This window comes from Impatiens glandulifera, unplaced genomic scaffold, assembly GCF_907164915.1.
Source record: "Impatiens glandulifera unplaced genomic scaffold, dImpGla2.1, whole genome shotgun sequence".
Lineage (NCBI taxonomy): Eukaryota > Viridiplantae > Streptophyta > Magnoliopsida > Ericales > Balsaminaceae > Impatiens > Impatiens glandulifera.
Genome location: NW_025919048.1, coordinates 135111 through 150983, shown reverse-complemented (window position 1 = coordinate 150983; position 15873 = coordinate 135111). Strand labels below are relative to the sequence as shown.

The 15873-nt window shown below is 32.1% G+C and overlaps 2 protein-coding genes across 2 annotated transcripts; both read left to right on the top strand.

Moving 5' to 3' along the window:
* Positions 1-5768: 5768 nt before the first annotated feature.
* Positions 5769-8498, top strand: LOC124917368. The gene is made up of 2 exons (XM_047457822.1): positions 5769-6443; positions 7948-8498. The coding sequence occupies exons 1-2, from the start codon at positions 5932-5934 to the stop codon at positions 8183-8185; spliced, it is 750 nt and encodes a 249-aa protein (XP_047313778.1). The 5' UTR covers positions 5769-5931; the 3' UTR covers positions 8186-8498.
* A 4243-nt stretch (positions 8499-12741) lies between these two features.
* On the top strand, positions 12742-15585 carry LOC124917367. The gene is made up of 2 exons (XM_047457821.1): positions 12742-14779; positions 14985-15585. The coding sequence occupies exons 1-2, from the start codon at positions 12833-12835 to the stop codon at positions 15285-15287; spliced, it is 2250 nt and encodes a 749-aa protein (XP_047313777.1). The 5' UTR covers positions 12742-12832; the 3' UTR covers positions 15288-15585.
* The last annotated feature ends 288 nt before the right edge of the window (positions 15586-15873 follow it).

Sequence of the window (15873 nt, the reverse complement as noted above, 5' to 3'; positions counted from 1 at the left end):
CTGCCTTGTTGTGATTGTGACATGAGAAGAGCATGTTAGTGTCAGATGACTAAATTGGTTATATAGCAAGATACGTCAAATAAACTTACTCAATTCTTAATGAGATTGAATGAGTATTATGATAATTTGCAATGGGATACAAAACCATCATCAACCAAGCATATGTTGTATGCTATTAAGCATTGAGAGAGTTAAAGAGATATTTAATCTCTCGTGGTGGATCAAAGTGAAAACTTCACTATGCTCGTGAGGGACAATATCGAGAAACAAAGATAGCAAAACAATGAAAAAATAATAGAGAAAATAGAGACCAAGACAATATCTCTCGTCGTGGATCAAACTGAAAACTTCACTCTTCACTATGCTCGGGAGGGACAATATCGAGAAACAAAGATAGCAAAACAATGAAAAAAAATAATGGAGAAAATAGAGACTAAGACAATCTGGAACAATAGAGAGGGGGCTCTTCAAAAATATATATAACACTTATGTAGGACAGGGCATGATACAAGAAGGTTGTTTTAAATTAATTGGTATCTAAAAGTATTGTTAATATGACAAATACATCTTTCTTTGTATTTCTTTGTATCAATTATGAAGTGTTTGGTTTTGGGCTCATATTTAATTAGAGTTTATATATTGTAATTGGGCTTTAAGTATTTATTGGGCTTAGAAATAGTAGTTTAGTCTTTTAGCTTTTGATGTACTCCTATAAATAGAGACATTGTAACCTAGGGTTACTTGGACCATTATTCTATGGAATATCAATAGAATGGACGACTCCCCGAGGATGTAGGCATTGTTGGCCGAACCTCGTTATATTTTGTGTTCTTTATTATTTTTTACCACTATATCTTTATATCTTCTTTTATTGCATGTTTAGATTATATCGTTTTTAACATGAAGAATGAGAAGAATCTTCTGCAAGGCTATCTTATAAGATTAACATTATGCAAATGATAGTTGTTATAAAAGAGGTGAGCCGATAATTAACAATATGCAAAATATGCAAATGGTAGTTGTTATAAAAGAGGTGATGACGATAATTATTGCCGAAGGGAAAGGTAAAGAAATTTACTAGGAGGTTACAACTTTTTCCTAATAAACCCTTTATTTTTCCATTAATGTTTGTAGTATAAATGTTAATGATAGAGATAAAAATAACCCTTTTTATTTTATTGATAGTGGAGCGAATTGGCATACAAAGCATGTAAAAAATAGAAACATAAAGTTAACTCATAAACTAAAACTATTTGTTGTTATGCATGTCTCAACTTCATATACAATTTGATATTAGTGTTTAAATTTTCTAAAACTAGTAATATTATATATTAATTTTCTACTTCTCGGTGTATTTTACAATATTCCAAAGACAACAATACCTTAGAACATGAGAATTAAGTCAAAATATGTACTTGCTTGAAATTTTAGAATCATCATATACAACAATAGTTCAATCACCAATTTAATCGCCAATAATAAATTGCAAATTGTAAAATAGAAGACCAAGACATCTATCTCATGATTCACTTAAACATGTTTTCAATTTTAATAAAAAAGAGATTATACACTGATATTTGTCATATTTCAAAGCTTAAAGATTGCATTTTATTCTCAGTACTTCAAAGACACTATTATAGTAGATTTATGATAACGTTTATGATTATAAGCAAAATATTGTTACTCAAACAATTATTTATTTTTCTGCCTTAATATAAACTCAATTCAATATGGTATGAACTGATAATACGACTGAGTTGGTAAATAAAGAATGTCAAAACTTTTTTAAAAAAATAAGTGGGATTATGCATTAGATGTCTTGTATCTACCTACCTCAACAAAATGAGATTGTAGAAAGAAAACATCAACATTTTCTATAGGTGACAAAAAAAAAAAAAACATGTTTCACATAAAAAAAATTGCCCCAAGTCATGTTCTATTTTAATGGCAACAAATGTCCCTAGTACGTTCAAAAAATTAGAATGAGATAACCCATATCACAAATTGTTTAAACAAAAACTAGATTACATTAATAATATGAAAGTTTTGTATGTTGTATTTTTTTTTTTTTTTTGTTAAAAATGATTTTCCCCTTAAAACTAAATTTGATCTGAGAGGATCAAAATATGTATTCACTAGATATTTTTCGGAAAAACAAACTTTTAAAGTTTACAATCTAAAAACACAAACTATCATATTATCTAGATATGTTGTGTTTTATGAAGAAAATTTTCCTTTTCATTAAACCGAAATCATAGTATATATTTTTAAATAATACTGATTAAAATATTTATGAAATATCTCCTAAAATGTACCAGAAGAGATTTTTTCATAAACTCAAATCACTAATCCTCAAAATTTTAAAAAGACAGATTCTAATGAAACATCTGAGAATAATCATACTGATTTTTCACAATACGAACAAAAGAAAAGGGAAATAAAAATGAATTCCCCTACATAGTTTATAGACTATGTAAATTCAAACATTACTCCATCTACAAATTCAATAACAAATATAAACATAATATATACTCTTAAATTTCAAAGTGCAAACATGATAATTACTTAGTATTTCTAAGTAATATATGAACTGTCAAATAGCCTCAAACATTCATATAGACTTCAAAAATTCTTTATTGACAGCAAACAATTCATAACTAAAGAATTAAATTCACTTTAAAATAATAAAACATGGGTTCTAACTTCTCTTTCAAAGGGAAAGAAATCTAATAGTTGCATGTGGATATTTAAAACGAATTTGGAATCGAGTAAAAATGTAGCAAGTAAAAAACTAAATTGGTGGCCAAGGGAATACAATCAAAAAGATGAAATTTATTTCCATAACAGTTTCTCTTCGGTCGAAAAAACGGTAACAGTGCGTTTATTTTTTTGCCTTAATTGCATAAAAAAATATGTTTACAACAATTTAATGTGAATATTGTTTTTTCTTTATGATAATCTTATGTAGGATGTCTATATGACATCTCCGGAGAGTTATTTTGAAGCTAAATATAATCAAGTATGTCAACTTAAAAAAAGTCCGTATAGTTTAAAACAAGAATATAGGCAGGAGAACTTAGAATATTCTATTTGCCTTACAAATTTTGGATTTTTACCATCTATACATGACAATTGCTTGTTCCTAATGAAAACTGAAAATTCTTTTATAGTTTTATTAGTCTATGTTGACAATATATTGTTACGAGACAATTTACATCAAATCAAATAAAAACGGTAAGATAATTATTTGATAGCAAGTTCTCGATTAAATATTTAAGTATTGCTAGATACGTTTTAGGCATAGAAATACATCGTACTACTGCTGAAATTTGTTAACTAATGAAAATATGTGCTAGATATAATTGTTGATATATTATTAATAGGTTTCAAATTTGTTGTCATTTCATTGATAAAATGAATAAAATTAAATAGTAAAGATATCATTTCATTGTTTAAAATTAAAAAGTTTAGACTAATGGTTAGTCGTATGATATATTTGAATTTCACGTTACCTCATGTTGAATTTGTGTTCAACTATTAAGCCAATTTATGAACAATCACTTGCAGATTCACTAGAATTCAACCCTTCAGATAGTTCGATATCTGAAAGAGACTTCTAGCTAGTTTAGGACTTTTCTATTCTAATATTTCTCATTATCTTTTTGGGAGTTTTTCATATGCAAACTATTGAAAGAGATTTCTAGTTTAGGACTTTTATATTCTAATATTTCTCATAATTTTTCCTGAGAGTTTTTAATATGCGAATTGGGCCACTTGCAGCGATTGCAGACAGTCAATTATGGGAATGCTCTTATATTCTAGAAAACCAGAAACATATAGGACAGTATCTAGATCATCTAATGAAGCAAAGTTACATAAAAGTATGGCTACAACATTCTCTAAAGTCAAATGAATTAATTTTCAATAGAAAAGTATGACTACAACATTCTCTAAAGTCAAATGAAATAATTTTATTGAAAAAGTCACGCTGTGAATTCCAAGCAATGTGAATAGGGACGACAATAGGATAGTTCGAGGATGAGGAACGCATTTATCATACTAGTTCGTTTTTATTTTGAGAAATTTTTTAATACCATTTCCAGCACGTTCGGTTTCGGGAAATCCCCGCCGCGAGACACCGTTTATAAAATATTTTTTAATAAAATAAAAAATTATAAAATAAATTTCAAACGAGTTTTTTAATATGTATTGTAATATATTAAAATTTTATATTATTATAAAGAAATAAATTTATAACTCTCATAAAATATAATGAATAAATATATATTGGTGATTTTATATATTTAATTATATTTATAGTGTTCGGGGTGAGATCGGAGCGGAAAAAGACACAAATACCATCATCGTTAGGTTTCGGAGAAAAACTATCCCAAACGGGACAATTCAGTTCGGTTACCGCGGGGCGATTTCAAATTGTCATCCTTAAATGTGATTCAAGCAAAGGTACATATTATGAAAATCTTGTCTTCCATAAACTTACAAAACTCTTGGGCCTTGTTCTCTTTGATTTTTTTTTAAAATAAAATAAAATCAAAATTTTAATTAATCATTTCTCAACAATCACGTCACTTATTTCATTAACCAAAATACTAAAATACACTCTATTTTAAATTATTATTTTATTTTATTTTATTTATATATATCAATACTTTTAAGTCATTTTATCAAAAATAATCATTATTTTTTCAAAATTATCATCAATCATTATTTTTTCTCTCTCTAGATTTTAAAAAAAAAACTCAATCGAAGTTCCAAACAAAGCCTTCATATACAATCATTTCAAACAAGACTTCATTCTGCCTCATAGTTTACTCTAAAGTATCTTTAAATGAGAAAAATGAATTATTATTATTATTATTATTATTTTTATTATTTTTATCTATTTATAACTTGTGATTTGAATTTAATTTTAAATTAAAATAAAGACATCGTGTACAATAAAAATCTTTATAAATTAATATTGTTAGAATCGGGATATTTTATTAATTAAATGAGATATTTTTCATTGAGAGATTGGATTCGTGTATGTTTTATTCAATTAGATACAAAATGAAACTAAAGCCTTGTTCAGTTGGGATTATTTAAATAACCCAACTCACTCAAACATCGTTTTACTCCCCTCTCATCAATCATATCACTCAATTCATTATCCAAAATATTAAAATATTTTCTATTTTAAATTATTATTTATTATTTTATTATTATATATCAATACCTTTTAAATAATTTTATTAAAAATATTCTCACCTCCTCAAAATAATTACCAATCATTATTTATTTTCCACTCTAAGTTATTACAATAACCTCAATCCAAACAAGGCTTTACATATCTAGAGAACCTGTCTCAATTTGTATTAAGTTTTAAAGTTAGAGTATCAATATTTAATTTGATATAATACATATAGGTAGATCACCTTATGCCTTATCATTTTTTGCTTAATTAATTTCTAGTATGCAATCCCTAATGTGTAGATTCATAATTTCAAAGGAAACACAATATTTATTAGTATAGTAGAATTAATTTCATTCTCTAGGTCCCATAAATATGTCACCTTCTCATTGCAACTCATGACCCCCTTGGATACAATATTGAATGTTATATTTTTTTTGCTTAATTCTAGGGTATAAAAATCTATAATAATTGTATTTGCACTTTAATTGACAAGATGAAAAAGAAGAATAATAATAATATCTCTAAGAATTAATTGTGACCAGAAAATTAAACACAATATGTAATGATTTGCATCTTTATAGAAAGAAAAGAGAGTAAATAGGGTGTGGGAAATCGCCAAAACCCTATTGACCCAACTTTTGAAATTGGTCTTGGCGATTTCTCCCACTTCCTTCCTTCCTTGATGATGCAATGCTTTCTTTATCCACTTTCAAAAAATACTTGATTCTTATCCTAAAATGTCGACAGTAGGAGATCCAGGAGCTGATGTAGAACTTGCCCGGCAGAGGCGGCGTCAGAGGCGTCGCCGTCGGAGACGACGTGAATCTGTCTCAGGACGAAGCGAGACCACCACCGACGGGAGCCGTTACTTCTCAGACTCCGGCGACGATCATCAGTTGTGGCAATCCACTTCCGGTTCTGTTGCTTGCGGTTCTCTTGATGAATGTAGGTTCCCGGAGATCGAGAGGGAAACTGCCTCGCGTCGTCAGCAGAAACTTGGGAGAGAAACGTTGACTAAGTCTGAGGAAGATATTGATTTGGAAATTGGGGAGTTGGAGATGAAGGTGCATGCTGTTATAGAGAAGAGGGAAGAGAGAGACTGTAGGATTTGTCATCTTAGATTGGTGGGTGATATTGATGATGATGAAGAAAGGGATGTTGCTATTGAATTGGGTTGTTGTTGCAAAGGTGATTTGGGGGCCTCTCATAAGCAATGCGCTGAGACTTGGTTCAAGATCAAAGGAAATACGTGAGTTCTTAAATTCTTCATTTTTCATTCTTCTCTCACCTATCCCTCCTTAGCTATCACATAGTTACTCCGATCACCATTTTTTTTTTTGTGGTTGTTTCATCTTATTGCATTAGTTGTTGGGTGAAATTCTTAATTCTTTAGGAGAATCCTAAATAAAGCATGCTCCATTACTTTTGACTGATTACAGCAGATCTTTCTTTGATAGATAAGAAATGGAATCCTAATACTACTCTAGAGCTAAGAAGCAGGAATCATTCTCCATTAGTCCATTGCCATGTGAGACAGTGAGCTTATTTGGAAACCATTATTCTTGAATACTTGACAAATGTGATAGTCTTATTTCAACTTAGAGTGAAATGAAATTACTTGGAATAGACCATACACGTCTGTCTGTGTCTTACCTTTAAGAAATGGGTGGATACCAATTTGTTCATTCTTTTTGTTCTAGTGGATAACAATGTGATTCTTATTCTTGTTGTCCTTTTTTTCCAGTTTTTTAGTTTGAAAAAGCTTGAGGATAAGGCTTGTAGACACCAGTGCACAAATAAAACTTCATTTTGAGTTATTTTACAAAATAGCTGGGATGTCCAAAAAGAAGAAACAAACATTAGATTAATTTCAACCCAAATAACACTTTAGCTTGTTTGGATTCGACATAAGGCTCTCAGATATGTTAATACTTGTTTACAGTGTAGTAGTTGTAGTTCCAATATTTTATTTCGAAGTTCATAATGTAGATTAATCCCCCAATACAACTCCACTTTAACACCACTCCATAAGAACTCTCACATCAAAATTATGTGCATTACCATTTCTCTTATTCAAGTATAAGTAAATCTAGCTGCACTCCTTAAAATCCCGAAGACTATTGTTAATTACGTCTTGTCAATTCTAGGAGTGAAATTTTTCACCGCCCAAACCGAACTGGCCTTATAACCTATTAAACTGAATCGACCATTCAACCGCCAACCACCAGTTAAAGATTTTGAAAAATTGATGCCAACGGTTTGGACAAAATTGATTGAAACAATAGATTCAATTGAACTGCCTACCCCCTTAGTTCAATATGTTCACTCTAGGTTTTGATGGTGATCTTTTTTTCCCTTATTAGTCCTTACTAATATTCGAAAATTAAAATTGACAAGCTGACAGAACCGGCGTTCATCTCATGAGTGACGGTTGATGATGGTTGGAAAGGAATTTTCAGTAAAAAATCGACTTAACCAAACGCTCACATTCCTAGCAATATCATGTTCACATGGAAACTCTATGAATTAAATCGCAATAGGAAAATGACACATCATGTCAAGTGAATTACTAAAAAAATGGTTAGTTCATAGATATTTAGGTTTAATTCTTCGCAGTAATGTATGCATACTAATTGTCTTCAAGTCTTAAGTTTTTACTTTTCTATTATGGGAGTTTCATAAGATTTACACAGTAATATACTGACTTGACAATGTACATGTATTTGTTATTGTTATTTCTTTGTGGTCGCCAGAGTATGTGAGATATGTGGTGCCATAGCTGTGAATGTCGTCCTTGGGGAACTACCAAATGAGCCAGTTATCACTGTCGTATTGAGTAATCAGACAGTGCTTGTGGATCCTCCAACCACCACCGTAGAGGCCCACACTTTCTGGCACGGCCGCAGAGTCATGAATGCCCTTCTAACTTGCTTGGTCCTTGCCTTTGTCATTTCTTGGCTTTTCCACTTCAACGTACGACCCAAAAATTGATGGGAACCATTTGCTGTGTGTTTTCTTGTTGTTCCGACAAACCAACTTCTAATAGGGAAGAGAAGGGTCATTTAGGTTTGTTATGTTATTTGCCCAATTGAGCTCCAAAGGTTTCGTATTTTGTGTTATTTTGATGTATTGTAAGAGTAAAATAGGCAAGCTTGTTGTTTTAGTGAATCTTAATTTCTTATGTATGTTAATTTAGGCTGGTAAATTAGATTTCCTAGTAGTGTTGTTTAATAGCCCATCATTGTCTTTTAATATAGGCAGGATTTACAAAGTTGTTTATCAAATTAGATCATTCACTGGTCAATGGTCATCATATTGGGTTTATTTAACTTTGACTATGTTCATAAGTTTTCATGTCTCTGGTGCGTCTTATTTCAAATATAGCTAGCTTTGTCGCTCAATTCCAGCCTTCTGACTATAGATGGCTGTAAATCAACGTGTTAGTCGGTTGATTCTTTTGAATAAGTAAGTCGATTTTGGTAGTTTTTAAAAACTCGAGTCAATTCGGGATGAACATGTTTGTTAAAAAAAAAATACCCAAACCATGCTAGAGAGATTACGAGACAACCATGTGATAAACTACACTAAATCACAATTGCTCAAATTCAATCAAAGTAGCACAAAACCTTCACTATAATCAAAATGGAGTATTGCAAAAAGACATACAAGAAAAACTCTTGAGAACAACACATTCAAAAAAGAAATACTCTAATGTAGATAGTGAGTAAGATATCTATTTCTCTTTAACAATTTTGTCTCACTATTTTGGAAAGATTTATATGCTTTTGTATTTTAGTTGATTGTTGGTTGGTTTTTAGCATTGTGATTGTGTTTAGTTTGACATGTGATATCTTATAATCTCTCACAAACTGCTTACATGTATTTTATAATCACCTCCTCGAACTAATTCATGTGACAAGTACATCACAAGCATCAAAATCAGGCATCACGAGGAAGCTTCATTGGCCAATATAGTAGGACTAAATAGATTTAATAATATTTCAAACATTATCAATTTTAAATCGATGCAAAAACTAATTGATTCAGCACATACCTCATTCAATTATCTACCAATAGATTTGGGGTTATTTTGAATTGTTGATTTTTTTTTGGATAAATTTAAAAGAAATACAAGATATTTTTAATATTTTAATTAATAATATTTTTGTTTAAATAATGAATTAATTTTTATTAAATTCAAAATAAGAGTTACATATAAAGAAATTAATCACTAAATAATATAAGATAATATTTACAAAATTAAAATAAATAATTGATAATTTAGATATCAAATTGTATAAACAATTTATAAAAATAAAACTCTCAATGAAAAGATCTAACAATCTCCAAAGACAAATTTGAATTCATGAACGATGAATTCTCTACTAAATTATTTTTAATCAAATTTGAGTTCATGAACGATGAATTCTCTACTAAATTATCTTTAGTCGAGTATTGGTAAATAACGCCGGAAAAAGTTCTACTATGTAAAAATGGACAATATATGACCGTAATTGTGAAAAAATAATACAAATTATGAGAGAATACATATAAGTGATTTTTCATATAAAACTAATAATTTTTTATTGAAAAAATTGATAAATAACTTCAAATCCGATGATTATTTGTTGTTAAGAAGAGAATGAACATGGACTAAAAAATGATCGACAACACAACCGAATTGTATAAGCAGCAAACGACCCATCAACGATTATGGGTATTATTTAGACTATGAAAATCGACGAAAAAATCAATCCAATTAAACAGGATTTCAGAGCGAACAACTCAAATTGATTGATAAAAAGAAAAACAAAATTACCCTCCAATATTAAAGTAGTCATAAAAAAGGGAAAAAAATGATTGATCTTTTCATTTCTCTATAGTTTATATTTGTAAATAGAGAAACTAGATTGATGTATATTAGTTAATAAAATGAGATTTGTAATTTATAATAATGCAATAACATATGATTGATTATAGTTGAATTTTTTAAAAATAAGATAGAAAAGTTATGAAGTGGGGGAACTTTACCCCGGGTAATCCCTCCTTTCTCTACCGTCCGATCCGAAAGATTTATTGTGTGTTCCCTCCTTTTTCTGTCCCATAAAATACTGGTACCAGCACTGCAGTCTGCAGACAACAAGCTAAGCTCCAACAAACTACCCCACACTCCCCTCTCTCTCTCTGGTGTCCATGTTTTCTATCATTGGAGTTTGTGGAGGAGAAGGAGCCAATTATTTATTGGTGAAAACAAGTAAATCTCTCATTTGATTCCTTCCTCTCTTTCTTCTTCTTGTCTTTTGATTCACCAACTTCAAAGCCCACCGACACTGCTTAGGGTTCAACTAGTGCTGTTCTTGAGCTAAGGATTTCTGCTCCTACAATTTTATTCTACCTAATCTCTAAAGTAAGTTTTTTTATTCTTGGGTTTGGTGATTGCAATGAAATTTACTGGTCTCCTCTGCTACCTATGAATAAATCTTAGGAACCCAGATTTGATCAACGATCTAACTCAAAATAATAAGGCCTTCAAAAGTAGGTTTCTACTGTGATGAAGACTGATGCAAATCTAACTGCTGAAAGTATAAATAGTCTTGTGATCTTAACTAGAATGTTAGATTGATTCATGCATTAGAAACATTATTAATGCAATTGTTCTTTTTTAGCAATGCAAAAAATTCCTTAAATGGGTTTTATGTTAGGGACCACACTATCATGAGATACTTAACTCTAACTCTAGCTTCCCATGAAGAAATGTATGGCATTTTTTCTAGACCTAGATTCTAAAACTATGTAAGAATGTTTTCTTGTTGAATTAAATTGTATAACTAAGAGAATTCTCTTTCCCTGGTCCCCCATGGGAAAAAGAAAATACCTTTCACCATCTCTATCTTCCCTATAGACAAATGGATTTCTAGTGTTCAATCATTTAACTGAGCTGGAATTTTGTCTTCTCTTCTTCTTATGGTTGTGATGGGGACTTACCATTTCTATCTTATCTTCTTCTCTCAATTAGATTCCTTGTGAGGTGAGGACCACCATTTTATTTTCACTCTGTTCTTTCGCTCATTTCATTTGTGTTTTCTCTGCATCTTTAGAATTTTCGAATATCAGAACTAGACACCTCTTGTTATCTAGGGAGCTCACGGTGTCTTCGTTTTCTCCTTAGCTCAGTGCACATAACTACTCCCCTTTCAAGGTAGATGAGCATTAAAGAAGGGATTTTTCTATGTGGGAAGGAAAGGAGCATTAAAGCTTCCTTCATTTACTTTTGCTTCTTGCACAGTGAAACCTGCAAATAAGTGATTCCTCAATTCTTTCATCATAGAGATTGGAACCATAAACTGAAGTAAGAGAATGCCAATGCACTATTCTTTGGAGAAGATTCATGCATGCAATTAATAAATCCTCCAACGCACAAGCAAGAATTACAATTTAGATTTTCTCATCTTGCGAAGAAAATTCTAGTAATTACTATGTAACTTGTCTTAATTGTGTATTCATTTCCCTCAATGTCTATCTAAATACAGGCTTATTGGAGAATACTCCAACATAAATATGAAACTTTTCCCTCAAAGATCTCTAAGGTCTGATTTGGTGAGGGGGAATTAGCATTGGAACTGGAATTGGAGGGATCAATTCTATTTCTATTGTTTGTGTAAGCATTTAAAGTCATTTGGAATTCCACCTTAATTAGGTCTGAATTTGAATTCCATATGTTTCTCAAACAAACACCCCCTTCAAAACACATCCGCGAGACCTGCGTGTTGAGTTCTCTTCTTCCTCAAAGTGATCCCCTTTCAGAAGCTATGCGAACTCTCTTCCTCTTCCGGAAGCTAGACAAACTCAACCTGCGAGACTGAGCACACAAACGGTACGCCCTAAGAATCTCTCTCACTGGCATATTGCACCATTGAAGAACACTTCTTCATCCCTAACCTCCCCACTATTAGTAGCAAGTTATCTTTTCATTACTTGTCTCTGAAAGCACACTTTCCCATAATGGAGTTCAGTCTGTCTATTTTTTGTTTTCTTCGGGATAAGATTGTCAAATCTTTTGATGGCTGAAGAACGAGTCTATGTGCCTTTGTTATTGTCTCTGCAATTTACAACCATCTATTCTTTGGGCGGTAATGAACAGATACACTTACAAACAGTAGAAAGATTTTAGCTAAGACCTCATCAAAATAGTCCAATGGTAAGAGTCGGCTTAAAAGACCAAAAGGTTACGCGTTCGTTTCCATCTGGAAGCGTTTTGAGTTTAAGCGAGGAGTCATGGTTGTGGGGTGTCATGTTAGTTCTCCTTTAATTCCCCAAAAAAACGATTTTAACTAAAGAAATTGATGGTGTTCTAAATCGAATCTTCTTACGAGTTAAATCCTTGATATGTATCACAACTAAATTCAACTCCTAATGAATTTCAAACTCACTGGAAGAATATATAAAGAATTTTATTTATATATCGTATTGCATGGATTATTTAAAAAAAAAGATATTCAGCTAAAGGAGTTCATGGTTATCTTTGCTTCTCCTTGTCTTTTAGCAGTTCCTATTTTCAAATTTGAGGAAATTCTGTCTTGCAGATATAAGGGTTAAAGTTTAAATATTGCTAAAAGGATGAGCTAACCTTGGAGAAGGATGCATCACCATTCATTGTCTTCGAGTGCAAGAAGGACAAAAGAAGTTTATGATCCTTTGAAACCGGAGAAACACAAATTTTCTTCCTCCAACAACGCTCATTCCAAGAATAATTCAGGTAATAAAGCTCCAAAATGTTCAGATACTAGACAAAAACAACAGGCAGAAAGAAAATCATTTGATCAAGAAGAGCTTGTCAAGTATATGTCACGCCTGCCAAACTACTTGGAGAAAGGACAAAACCTCCCGGAGAAGGCTTTAAATGTTGGAGTCCTTGATTGGCGTCATTTGCAGAAATGGCAGTACAATCAAAAGTCGATGCCTAGTAGCAGCAACTCCTCAATTTTACCCACAGAAAAAATAACCATGCACTCGAGTAGAGGTCACAGTTGGTCCCCTGCTCGCCAAAGATTTCCTCCATGTATGTTACAATCCCAATTGATTCTATCAAAAAATGAATTTCGTCCCCATTCTGCCAAAGGCTTGACAGAAAATACCAGCAAGTGGCAAGAACATGATCAATCGGGTAAAATATTGAAGGGACAACTTAAAGAGTTCAAATACATAGAAAAAATTCTAAAGGATGAAGATTGCAAGGCTTCTATTGATTCTGCAGCAGCTCTGGCCTCTACTGATCCAAGTTCAAAGGAACCAAATAGAATGAGTTTTTCAAAGTCTTCTGCTAAGGATGTCATAAATCATTCAAATGTTCATTTATTCCTTTCTCGTGAAGAGCATGGTATTGAACATCAACAAATTCAAAATTGTAACTCTGTGGAGAAAACGAGTATCAAATTTCCATCTATATCACGTTCAATATCACCCAGCCCATCCAGATGCAGGAACTCAGACCCAAAGAAGCCAACTGCACTGCCTATAAACTCAAATGTGCTCAAATATGAAGAGTCCACTCCTAGAAGGAATTTGTCAGAGAAAACTAAGTTAAGAAGCCCTTCACCTACTCGTCGTCTCATCATGGGCATGGCTAAGATTGGAAGAATTTCATTCTCAAAAGATGGTCCAGATGATACTGCTCGAAGCAAAATTGTGGACTCTATGGATACTGCTCGAACTAAACAACCTAATGGCACTTCCAGATCTCAGTCCAGCCCTTTGAGAAGGTTACTTGACCCGTGGCTGAGGCCAAAGCCATCAGACTCAGATTCAATGTCAATTGATCGGCCCTCCAAATCATCCCATGGGAGGATAGAGTCGTCTTTTCCTGAACATTCAAAATTTAGGACAAGTAATGTTGGTGGACTAAATCACAATGAACAGCAAGTATCAGCTCTTCTGCAAATCTCTATTAAAAATGGACTACCTCTCTTTACATTTGCAATTGAGAACAGCAATGATATTTTAGCAGCAACAAGGAGAAAGATGAATGCTTCAATGAAGGATGAAAATAGCTACAGATGGATCTACACCTTTTTTAATGTTCAGGAAGTGAGGAAAAAGACGGGTTGGATTAAAGGTAAAGGTGGTTATATTCCAAACCCAATCGCCCAAATGATAGTTTCTGATACCCATTTTTCCATGTCAACAACAAGAGAGTTTGTTTTATTCTCCACGGGTGTTAACAACCAGTCTGATGATCTCCAAGCAAAACAAGAACTTGCTTCAATTGTTATTAAGTTCCAGAGAAATACAGGTATAAATAATACTGATAATGCTCATTTGGCTGGAACTAGAACTGGAAGTGGGTTCCTCTTTAATACGACTCATGTTGTATTACCTGGTGGTGTCCATGGCATCCCCAGTGGAGGAGAGCCTTCACCATTAATCGAAAGATGGAGATCGGGTGGGAGATGTGACTGTGGAGGTTGGGACATGGGTTGCAAAATTAGAGTTCTTGCTAACCAGATACAACAACAACAACAACCAAGTAAGATTTCCAATGCATCGAGAACTGGCCTACATGCTGATCGGTTTGAACTATTTTCTCAGGTATTCTTTTATTTTAATTGTTTCTTAGATGAAGGAATATTATTATTCTCTTTGCTAACTTAACCTACAAAGGTAGCTCGAAAAGAGTTTTTCTTAAGAGACGAAAACGTCTCATGTTCAATTTCTACTTAAAACGCTTGGTTGAAAGCATCTGCCTCCAAAGAATAAATCTTTTGCTAACTTGGGGGTTGTTTGTTTCTTATAGGGAGAGCAACAAGACGATAAGTCTGTCCTCAGTTTATCCCCGTTCAGAGATGGGATCTTCTCGGTGGAATTCAGTTCATCTCTTACATGCATACAAGCATTCTCCATATGTATAGCAGTTGTAAATAGTATAAAACTAAATGAGCTTCAAAATTCGACGTCAAGGTTGTTTGAAGCAAAATGTTGTGATGAAATCCCATCAAACAGAAATATTGGAATAAGGTCCTCAAACCGAACCCAAAGAGAGTTAGCTCCAAGTTATGCATCATATCCTCCACCCCTTTCGCCATTTGGGAGGGCATAGTTTGGACAATGAACTTCAGGTAATTCTGTTTGGGACCTTTTAATGTAAGCTTTTTTTCTAGTTAATGGGAGTATTTCATTCACTTATGTAGCATCTATGATCCATTTAAAGTCTATGCATCAACCTCACACGGACTAATGATTTTCTAAGACAATAAGGATTAAGATTGGTATTCTCATGAAGTTTAAGATTCTTCCTGGTTTTTGTAATTGATATGCTACAAACCCAAATATGATGCAATATTTGTGAGTGTATATACATATATATTATATATTGAAGACTCTTTTGTTTGATGTTAGTTATTTGAGGGTTTTTATCAAAAACTTAGTTGGTTATTTGGATTTTTAATTGGTTGAGTTATGATATTGTTTTTTTTATTTAAATTTTCTAAAAATAAAAGCAATGACATTTTTGTATTTGAATGAACTCATCTTGTATTCTTTAAATTAAAAGGTAATCTTTAAAAAAAAAAATTGAACTAGATACATTTGGATGATTAAATTTTGGATAAATTTCCAAAAAATTCAAAACGAGCTCTTAGAAGCATAGAGGGAAGATTCTTATTATAACATCCACGCAGGATCTT

What these genes read in the sequence shown, in the direction of transcription:
- LOC124917368 (XM_047457822.1), top strand. Translation starts at nt 5,932, where the DNA reads ATGTCGACAGTAGGAGATCCAGGAGCTGATGTAGAACTTGCCCGGCAG. An exon ending in TTCAAGATCAAAGGAAATAC is followed by an intron (nt 6,444 to 7,947) that starts GTGAGTTCTTAA and finishes TGTGGTCGCCAG; the next exon opens with AGTATGTGAGATATGTGGTG.
- LOC124917367 (XM_047457821.1), top strand. Translation starts at nt 12,833, where the DNA reads ATGCATCACCATTCATTGTCTTCGAGTGCAAGAAGGACAAAAGAAGTT. An exon ending in GGTTTGAACTATTTTCTCAG is followed by an intron (nt 14,780 to 14,984) that starts GTATTCTTTTAT and finishes TGTTTCTTATAG; the next exon opens with GGAGAGCAACAAGACGATAA.